The 10,561-nt window shown below is 54.2% G+C and overlaps 2 protein-coding genes across 2 annotated transcripts; both read left to right on the top strand.

The window, feature by feature from the left end:
* Positions 1 to 1,315: 1,315 nt before the first annotated feature.
* On the top strand, positions 1,316 to 4,227 carry NCLIV_065050 (hypothetical protein; the record flags this gene model as incomplete). Its single annotated transcript, XM_003886056.1, has 3 exons — positions 1,316 to 2,505; positions 3,262 to 3,354; positions 4,038 to 4,227. 3 exons carry the CDS (start codon positions 1,316 to 1,318, stop codon positions 4,225 to 4,227), a joined length of 1,473 nt encoding a protein of 490 aa, XP_003886105.1.
* A 2,288-nt stretch (positions 4,228 to 6,515) lies between these two features.
* NCLIV_065040 (putative zinc knuckle domain-containing protein) lies at positions 6,516 to 9,991 on the top strand (the record flags this gene model as incomplete). The annotated part of the gene is made up of 5 exons (XM_003886055.1): positions 6,516 to 6,548; positions 7,202 to 7,245; positions 7,520 to 7,585; positions 8,194 to 8,250; positions 8,677 to 9,991. 5 exons carry the CDS (start codon positions 6,516 to 6,518, stop codon positions 9,989 to 9,991), a joined length of 1,515 nt encoding a protein of 504 aa, XP_003886104.1.
* Between the last annotated feature and the right edge of the window lie 570 nt (positions 9,992 to 10,561).

Genomic DNA, 10,561 nt, shown 5'->3' with positions numbered 1-10,561 from the left:
TTCCGGTTAGACCAGAAAACTAGACTTGTCTTTTGTTGCCTGTTTGAGAATTGACTACTGATGTGTCCGCTGGTCGCCCGTTGTCTTCTCGCACATTGCATGCGCAGCGTCTTCTACGAGACAAAAGGCAGCGGCGAAGAGGGACACACCATAAGAAACGCTTTTCTGTGCCGACCAAATCTTCCCTGGCCTTCTTTTCTTAATTTTGCCGCCACACAGAGACCGGCGGTTTTCGCGGCGCGTGTGGAGAAGGCGGCAAGGCTGCGGCGTCCTCCCGAGCGCTATACTTGAGGACCTACCGGATTTCACCGCACCCGAGATACTGATACTGTTTCTGTGTTTATCTGTTTGCGCCGGGAAGTTCGTCCTGCTTGTCTGTTGCTTCTCGTCTCTTCATACGAGGCTTCGCGTCCCGATTTGCTCTAACGTTCCAAGAACGAACCGATGACTCGTCGCTGGCCCAAGGTCCACGGGGAAAGGCGGGGCCTAGGCGAGGATCGAATCGAGTGTACATACACTTCAAAATCTACGAGGAGTGTGAGTCAGGTGTACATACACTTCACTGAGATTGCGCGTTTTTCGCGGAAGACTGGAAGGAACTGTTTTGACGTGGCAGGTATCATCGATTCACTGTCTGTCCCCCGCGGTGTCCTGTCTGGCCTTGCCTGTCCCGTGTTTCCAAGATTTCTGCTTGCCCCAGGCAAGTCAGATTTCGGTTTCTCGACTCGTTAACTGTCGGCTTTTCCCTGCCTTTCTTCGTCGGCGTATACGCCTGCACCAGCTTTTCTTCCGACACCAGAACGCCGTCCGTTCGCGTGCGCTTCCTTCGGTAAGTGGGCGAATGGTTTTCGTTCTTTATCGCAAAAATATCTCTTTTTCTATCACTTTCCGGGAGACGAAAAACACGTGTTTTTTTCAATGGGCGTGCGCGTCCTTGTTCTGAGGATCAGACGCCCTCTCTTCGTCCCCCGCTAGTGAGAAAACCCTCTCGGGTCTTGCAGGGTCTGCCAACGAGTCCCACATCGCCGCCGCCGCATGCATGAGCGAAAAGGAAAGAGAGCGCAAGGCGGAGACACAAGAGAAGGAGCGGAAGGTGGGAGAAAGACGCGGAAGGTCGTCGCGTACGCATCTGACTTGCTGTCCGTAGACAGGCCAGGGGCCGAGTCGATCCGGAGTGAGCAGCCGACCACGCCCCATGACGATGTCCCCTCCTGAGGGCTCTGTGACAGGAACCCATCGTCCACGCATGGATCCATCTTCTCTTTTTGTCTCTCCCACAACCTCCGCTTCTCCAGTTCTTTCCTCCTCCCCCGCCATGAGCACTGCGGTTTCTGCCTCGTCTTCCACGGCCGCTGCGAAGGACGACTTGACTCCTTTCGAGCGGATGCTCAGCGGAATGGCGAGTGGTATTTTGACGAAGACTGCATGCGCCCCGATGGATCGCCTTCGTCTTCTCTTCCAGGTTCAAGGCATGCTGTCCCACCAACAGGAGAGACAGAAGGCTGCGCCTCACTCCCCCTCAGGTGTCCCAGCTTCTTCACCTTCGTCTCGCCCTTCTGTGCATCCTTTCGCTTCCCCCCTCTCTGCTTCTGTTTCTTCTCCGTCCCCTCCTTCCTCGTCTGTTTCCAATGCTTCTCTGAGCCTGCCCTCGGGTTCGGCGCAGTTCCCGACGCCTTTGTCGCTTTCGCAACAAGCGTCTTCCCCGAAGAAGTACTCGGGAGTCCTTGCGTCTCTGCGTCTCGTCATTCAAGAGGAGGGCGTGCCGGGGTTGTGGAGAGGCAACGCCGCGAACGCCTGCAGAGCCGCAGCGGCGTATGCAGTGAAGTTTCCGGCGAACGATTGGGCGCGCGGACTGATCGAGCGAATGCAGAATTCGAGTGGGCTCTTCGGCGAAGCTACAAACCGAAGCGGCGGGGCACAGCCTGACACAGGCGGTGGAGCGGCTGGCGCGCTCAAAGAGAGTCTCAACCAGGCTCAAACTGGCGAAAACCAGGTGTCTGGACGCGTCAAGGCGAGGGAAGAGATGGAGGGGAAGACGGAAAAAAAGGGCAAAGTTGGGGTGGCGGGTTTGATGCTTGCGGGATCCATTGCTGGTGCGCTCCAGAAAGCTCTCTGCTACCCGCTCGATCTCGTCTCTGTCCGGATCGCGATGGGCATCAACACCGCCGCTCTCGCGGGATACGCAGCGCAAAATGAATCGGAAAGCAAGGCGTCGCCACGCACATCAGCCAGAGGCGCCCTCGCCTCTTCTCTCCCTTCACAGGCTGTGCCGTCGTCTGCGTCTGCTGCCTCGTCTTCGTCTCCGTCCTGTTCTCCCCTCCAGCGAGCGGCGTCTCCGCACCGCATGAAACAGGAAGCGCGGCTTTACTCCGGAATCGCGCAGTGCGTGACGCGTATATACACGACAGAGGGCCTTCCCGGTTTCTACAAGGGCTTCGCCGTCTCCCTCTGGTCAGGGGCGCCGTACGTCATGCTGCAGATGACTTTCTACGAACTGTGGAAGAGGTAGAGACGCCACGGACGCGAGGACCGCAAGGGACTGCACCCTCCCAAATTTGCTGACAGGGTCACGTCTCCACGCAACCCGCTCGCCGCTCAAACACGATTCCTGTGCCTGCTCGCCTATGCACATTGCATAAACAATTGCTCCACCCCTTAATGCCTACCTATTTGCATCCATATACATATCTACATATCTACATATCTACATGTATGCATATATATATATATATATGTATGTATATGCATATGCATAGAAGCAGGGGTAGTGGACTCGATTTTATTGACGAGGCTATGGCTCTGTCTTGGGAGAGCGTTCCTGCGTATACGCGTGGACGTTTCGCGGTGTGTTTCTCTGTTTTTGGGGGACGCGGCTGGCGTCGATGGTGCCGGTGCAAACTGGTGTGCCCTGTGCTGTCGTGCAGAAAGATCCGGGGAGTCTTGTCTCTCTCTCAGGACACGGTGGGCGAGGCGCCAGTCCGGTCTGCCGCCTGTTCTGAATCGTCGCCGTACTTTCGCACGATGCTCACCAGCAGCGTGGCGGGTCAGTCTCTCTGGGCCAGCAAAGCAGACCAAACGCAAAGGAGAAACAAGAGTGAATGAGAGAAAAGAGTGAAAGAGCGAAGAGGGAAGGACAAAGTGAAGGGGGTGCTCGAGATTCGAGCTCTAGACGCCTTTGCGCTGGTCTTGGGGAAGTTCGTGGATCTGATGTACCTGTTTCCGTTGCCGAATATTTCCTTTTCTTCCTTCTCCCGCAGGCAGCCTTGCAAACTTCTGCGCCCAGATCATCGTCTTCCCCTTCGACACAGCCCGCAAGCGACTCATGGCTGACGGGATCGACGGACGAAAAAAACTGTATGGGTGAGTCGGCCCGACACGAAGACTTCACAGAAAAAAGGAAAGACCGGGGAAGAGGTCAGAACACGAAGCAGAGAGGATACAGGAAGGAAAGAACACAGGCGAAACGCATGTTTGAAGGTGAGCGGGCGGCGGTGCTTGCCTTGTGAAGCGGGAGGAGGCCGGGAGAAAAAGTGAGGAAGAGAACAGGGACAGGAAGCCCTTTGTGACAGCGAGATAGTGGAGCGCAGCTGGTTGCGAAGTGAGAGGGAGACGGCCTCTGACGGTGAAACGCCATCGTCGAACAAGCACTGGAGAAACCAACTAGGCTCTGCGCGTTACCGGTTGAGACAAATCTATTTGGTTTTCTCCTTCCGCTAGGGTTGCTGCTCCGGGCGTTTTTCGTCTCCCTGTCCAGACTCGTGTCCTCAGAGGCTTCCTCGGCCTAGTTCAAGAAAATCTCTTCTTGGCCGTTCTTCTCGTCCTCGACTTTCCTCTAGCTTTACCTCCTCCCCTGCGATTTCTCGGTTTCTCGTCGCCACGTTTTTCCTCTTCCCGTGTGTGGGCGAAACGAGTGCGCAAAGCAACGGCGATATCCTGAGCGGGACAGAGAAGGCTCGCCTCATGCTGCGTCCCGCCTTTCATTCTTCTTCGTCTCTTCTTTTTCCTCTGTTTCTTTTGCTTTTCGCTTTCTCTGTCAGATCCTGTCGGGCCTGCTTGATTTCGATTTACCGGCGCGAAGGCTTCGCCGCATTGTTCGCGGGTCTCTGGCCGGCGACGCTTCGGTGTTTGCCGGCAGGCGCTCTTCAGTTTACCTCCTACGAGTGTTTCAAGTTTTTTTTCCAGATGCAACACGAAAGACACAACGGCATACACCTTCAGAGTACTTGAGAGGGAGAGCGAGAAAGAACCCTTTTGTTTTCCACTTTCCCCGGCCACAGCACACGTCTCTCGGTGCAGGCGCAGAGGCTAATTTGACAAGAGCCTGAGGACCCTGTGCAGTCGGCCGGTCGCTACAACGGCGACTGTGAGCTTCCCGTGTGAAGTGGTTTCTCAGAAATTGGTTCGACGGTCGAACCAGATTCCGCTACTTGCAGAGGCGAGACACTAAGACAGAGGCATTGCATGAATGGAGTAGCCTCAGCCGTGTGTCCTGTGCTCGTAGTGACAAGGCGAGAGTGTTCAAGTTTTCCTCCAATTTTTAGGGGTAGCTTACGCGGGCTTCGGCGCCGTAAACGCGTGGGTGAGCGCCTCTTCTCTCACTAGGGGGGGCCGACGACTCGAGAAAAGGATGGCAGTCAAAGAGAGAGGCACGCAGAAGAGGATCAGGGAACTGCTCTCTTGTCCTCCGATTCTTCCCGTTTGCCTCCAGCGGCACCTCACCTTTTGTGAGGGTGGACTTGATCGGCTGTACATACATCAGGTGGGAGGGTTTCGAGCGCTCCTACAGGAATTTTTGTGTTGAGGGCTGGGAGCGCGTTTGCGCTTTTTCTTGACGCTTGATATCTCAGGTTCAACTTTTTTTTATCTTTGCTTCTTCCCCCTCTTTGCTCCGCCCCCGTTCGCACACCTTTTGCTTCAGTCTCGACACGCCTCTCTCCTTTGCAAGCGAGGCTGCAAAACGCCGAAGAAGAGGCCGCCCGCACTGTCCTCTCACGGTTCAGTCTTTTTCTCTGGCGGGGGCTCGTGGAAAAGGCATCGGCGCTGTTCCTGGTACACTGAGTATTACCGTTCTAACTGGATTCGTCTTTGAACCACGAATTCTGGAGGGCCCCAGCCACAAGCGCAAATGCAAAAAGGTTTTTCGCTCGTGCGTTTGGTCGACGAGGGTGCCCAGACACCCATCCAACAAAGCCGCAAAAAGCTGAACAGGCCGTAGCATGACTTGTCGTATTTCGGTGCTTCACATGGATTGTGGAACAAGAACCCCGCCGTAGCCCTGTCCCTGGGAGTCCACAACAGAAATTTGCACTGCATTGCGCGAGAGCACTGTTCCCAGGTCTGTTTCTCCTCCCTTTCTCCTGGCGCAGAAAATCCGGCAACGACGCCAAATTCTTTTCTGCCAGAATTTTTGGCCCTCCTTCGAGACTTCTCAGACGACCCCTCCGGCTGGATAGCTGTACTCGCGGATCAAGAGGCGTTGTTAAAAGTCTTCGCCCAGCATGTATACGGGGTAGCTTTCTGTGTGCAGTCCCAACCTGTCTGCTGGGCGTCTCTGCTCGTAAAGCAAGTGAAACTGAACAGCTCTAAAACACCTGTTCCCCTTTGGTATCTGTCCGCCATGCAGCTGCGAGAAAACCCTGCAATATACATGCATGCACATGTATATATGTATACACAGCATGTGTATCGTGTTTTCTTCCCTTTTATGGCTTTATCGACACAACATGCATCTCGAAGGATGCAATTCCTCGACGAAGTATGCGTAGGACGGAGGTGCTGGGGGCCTCCCACACGGATTCTCCACGTTACCGGTAGTGTGTATGCGTCAGCATTCGTAGGGCGTGGCGCTCGCTCGTCCTGTAAAGCGATGCTCTCGTTTCGACAACTCTACGAACGAGAGAAGACGTGCAGACACTCTCACCCCTCTGGCTCTGCGTTGCCGGAACTCTGAGGCGCCCTGCGCACGTCCGACGCGTGTGGTTCTCTTTGAAATTGAGGAAGGCGGAATTGGCGAGTGTTTCCCCATTCCGAAACGGCTCTTTGAGGGATTTTCTCAAAACGAGGTCGCCGGCTGTTGACCGAGTCACTGACTCTCTCCTCTCCGCAGCGCTCGAGGCGCGTACAGTCACGCCTGTGCATGCAGCGGCGGATGGGTTCCTGAGTCGCCGCGCAGTTGAATTTAGGAAACGCGATTGGTTCTCTGCAAGATTCCACAGAAATATCAAACGTCTTTGGCGCCTCCACGGGAGCAGTCGCACAAGAAGGAAAACGAAGTTGCAGAGAAGCCCGAGAGTTTTGTTTCCCCTCGCTTCGGTCTGACACCGGTTTTGATGAATTTCCCAGAGAGGGGGGGGGGCTGATCGGGGGGACACGACTCTCAGACCCTACACCCGTTTCCGTTTTTCCCCTTTCTTCCCTCTTTTCCCTGTCTTTTCTCCAACTGCGTCTTCTCTCTTCGCCCGCTTTCGACGGGAACGACGGCGAACACAGCCGCGACAGCTCCCGCCTCCGACCAAATGGAGCTCAACACCTACAGGGCCCTGACGAAGGTACACAAAATTGACCGTTTCCTTTTCACTTGACGGCGCGATACGCATTTTCAGGGTCCATCTTCTCAATGCTCGATGTCCCGAGGAGCTCTTTTCCTTTGGTTCTTGCCTTTTCTTTGTCGGCTTCTCGCTGTGTGGCCTGCCTCGAACCCTGAGCCGGTCGCCGGCTGCTCTCCTGGCGTGTTGGCGCCTCTCTCCTTGCGTTCACAATCTCCAGTTTTTGCCGCTTTATCTCGGTCGCCCCGTCTCGACTTCTCACCGAAGCTGTTGCGCGCCGTCAGCGCCCGCGTCGTTTTTCCGTCCTGCGGCCTTCACAACCCTCCAAGGGTCAAGAAGAGAAATCGCGAGAGTTGACGATGACGAACTTCTGCGCGACTCACGGGACAAAATGCATATGTATAGATGTGACCATAAGTATCACGCTTACTTTCAAATCTGTAACACTCTGCATGACATACCCTGATATATATATATATATATATATATATATATATATATATATAAGGTTCCAAAAGAGATGTTGAGTGCTTGCGTCCGTGTGCGTGGCAGGGGAGAAGGCTAGTGCGTTGCTTGTCTTTTTCTCATCACAGATACGGAGAGAGGCATTCGAAGAGGAACTCTGTTTTTTCTTTTTTTCTGGTGTCTTTCTTCAGGGCCAGGCTCAAGCAGAATGCCAGAATTGTTTCCAAACAGGACAGTAAGTGAAGGCATCGCCCGGTCCGTGTATCCGGATGGTCTACTCTCTTCTCTCTCGTCATCGAAACGGCGCCGACGTTTTGTCTTGCTCAGCCGTCTTGCCGACTTTCATGCTCGTTTTCACAGTCGTTCCCTTCCTCGACCTATCGACTTCGTGGTGCCGTTCATCTCTTTGCTCTCGTCTCAGCCGTCTGTGCCGCGCACGGCAAACCACTCGACTTGCTCGGGCACAACGTGACGCACTGTTTCGCTCGTGTCCCTTCTTTTCTTGACAGCTGGACGTATCAATGTCGCAACGAGAAGGTCTATCTGACGCGCCCCACGAGGACGCAAATGCTCAGGTAGGCCTCCCCTTTCACTCTCCTTCACAGAAGGTTGCTGGCGTTGAAATCTGACGAGGAAGGCTCAGGTGTTTAGGCAGATGCTGGCATGGGAATGCCCATATATATATGTATACATGCATATATATATATATATATATATATGTATAGATATGTGTATGCATGTGCATTTGTGAAAATGTACAATTTCCCATTGATACAGATCGATTGTCTCGGAAGATGGACAGTGGAGAGCGGTACTGCAACCGTGGAGAGCTCTGCGAGCACTCTCCATTTCTTCATTGATGAATGTTGATAGATTCACATCTACATAGAAAAGTGGAAAGGTATACGCGTAGTTAGCACGTGAGGCAGTAAAAAGGGCCCAGACGGCGTGAGCGAGTCCGCTCGACTTCGGTGTGTTTGTGATTCTTCCTTTTTTGCGTTCTCTTCCCACATGCTTGCGCGTCTCTTCTGCATGCGGAGAGACCATACGCCCTCCTTTTGCCAGTCACTGGTAGTTCCTCTGGAATATATTTGACGCTGGGCTTCTCTCCGGTGCAGAAGACTCTCTTCTTCCCTCAGTCTGTCTTGTTTGATTTCGTGCGTTTTCGCTGTTCTCTCCTCAGGAATCCAAAGCTGAGACCGCCGGTCTTCGATGATGACGACGTCCCTGAGATTCCGCTGTACGTCCACCTCCGACAGAAAGTTTCTAAAAACGAAACGATCTGACCGTGAATCTGGCTGCCGATCAGAGAGCTGCGCAAACCGAAAGAGAGGAGGAGACGGCGATCATAAAAGAAGAGTCGAAAGAAGCGCACACGAGCAACGAGCGTAAAGGCTTATTCTAGGAGAACCGATCCGTGTCGCCGTGGACATGTATGTGCAGGTGCATGCATGCGAGAATATATATATATATATATATATATATCTGTTGAGAAAGGTGTATGTGTTTATATGTATAACATGTAGGGTAGAAAATAATAGGTACGGCTAGAGCTGGAGAAGAAATCGTAGCGTCACGGAGGTGAGGCAGTCGAGGAGGCGTCGGCGAGTCTCGACTTACCAGCTCTCCGTCTCGCCGGGGCGTGTTTGCGTATTCCCTCTTGCAGCATCACAGACGGAGATTTTTCCAGAGACCCTCGCCTTGTTGAGCAGCTTCTTGCTCAGGTGAAGACGGGCATAAGCTCTTCTTCGTCCTCTTCATCTTCCTCGTCTTCATCTTCCTCGTCTTCCTCTTCCTCGTCTTCATCTTCGTCGTCCTCCTCTTCCTCGTCTTCGTCTTCCTCGTCATCTTCCTCGTCTTCGTCTTCCTCTTCGTCAGATTCCAGCAGTTCGTCGTCGGACGAGAGCAGCAGCGACGACGATCGGAGAAAGAAGAAGGCGCGTGTGAAGAAGGAGAAAACGAGCTCGCGGGTGAAAAAGGAGGCTACGAGCGACAAGAAGGACACGAACAAGAAGAAGAACAAGAAGAGAACCAAAGACGGGGGCGTGGCCCCTCGACTGAAGAGAGAAGGACCAAGCGACGCAGAAAAGAGTGATGAGGAGCTCGGAAGAAAGAGAGGCAAGAGATCCGCCGGGCAGAACGGGGTGCACGAGGCACGAAACAGACCCGATGAGGACGGAGATGGACGAACCGACAAGCGCCATGACGGAGAGAGAGAGGAGAGAAGGGAGAGAGAGGAGAGAAGGGAGAGAGAGGAGAGAAGAGAAAGAGAGGAGAGAAGAGAGAGAGAGGAGAGAAGAGAGAGAGAGGAGAGGAGAGAGAGAGAGGAGAGAAGAGAGAGAGAGGAGAGGAGAGAGAGAGACCGAGACGACAGAGAAAGAACCTTCAGAAAGCAGGCGCCGAGGAGGGAGGACTCTTTCGATGAGGACGAGAAGGACAGGAAGCGCGTGCGCCATGCCTCTCCGTCTCGCAGAGAGGCAAGAGGAGACATTAAAGAAGAATATCGAGGCCGCCGCAGAAGAGGGGAGTTCCCCGACGGAGATGCCGACGATGAGAGCGACGGAAGAAGAGAGCGAAGACGCGATTCGAGAGAGATGAGGAGAGAGTATACAGAGAGAAGGAGAGACTCCGCGGAGTGGAGACGCGGAGAGGATTCGGATTTGAAGAGAGAGGAGAGGAGAGGAGCGCGGAGGCGCGACGAGGTGGGGTCTCGATCCCGCGTAAAACACGAAGGAGGGGGCGAGAGTGACGAACACCAACCGAGTCGCCGGCGTGACCGACACAGAGAGGAAGACCAAGATCGCACACATGCGCGTTCTCGAGCAGATCGTAGACGGCATCGCCGAATATCGACGGAAGAAGAGGATGCCGGACGCAGGGAACAGGAGAGAAGTCGCGAGAGAAGAGAAGGGCGAAGAGAGGAAACGAAGGAGAGAACCCGAGAGAGAGAAGACAGGCGTTCTCCATCGCGAGAGCGCTGAGCTCAGGAGCACGTGGAGCCGACAGATGCTAGGAAGTCAAGCAGCCTTAGGCCTGGAGCGGTCTGCAGAGCTGGACATTGTCGCGCGCGGGAGTAGCGATTTCCCTCGCGTTCTCCACTCGTGTTGCATTTTCCGCGGGTTGTGCCTCAGCCTTGGCCGCACCTTCAGAGCCGCTTCACTGGCTGGTCGATTCTGCATCTCGAGTTTGCGAAGGGCGGCGATTCGTTCTGAATGTTGTGGCAGTTCGAGAAAAACGTAAGGAAACATGCCTTGCCCCTACTGTTCCATGCTTTCCAGCTTGTTCTTGGGCCAAGGTGCTCCCGATCCTTCTGGAAGTAGAAAACTGCACTCTCGCAGGTTTTTTTCTCCGCTTCGCCTGAGTATCTCTGCGGGCTTGTTTCTTGTTTCCGTCCACTCTTTGCGTTCCGCTTCGCGGCGCGTGATACACTGTTCTCGACCTCACGGCGCGGTAAAAGGGTGTTACGGGCGACAAATCGTAGAGGTTTCTCAAGACCGAAACCGGCCGGAGAGCGCCGAAAGTGGGGGAAAGGGAGGACTACCATGCTTATC

Source organism: Neospora caninum, chromosome XII, assembly GCF_000208865.1.
Source record: "Neospora caninum Liverpool complete genome, chromosome XII".
Taxonomy (NCBI): Eukaryota; Apicomplexa; class Conoidasida; order Eucoccidiorida; family Sarcocystidae; genus Neospora; species Neospora caninum.
This window is presented reverse-complemented; position numbering and strand designations above follow the sequence as displayed.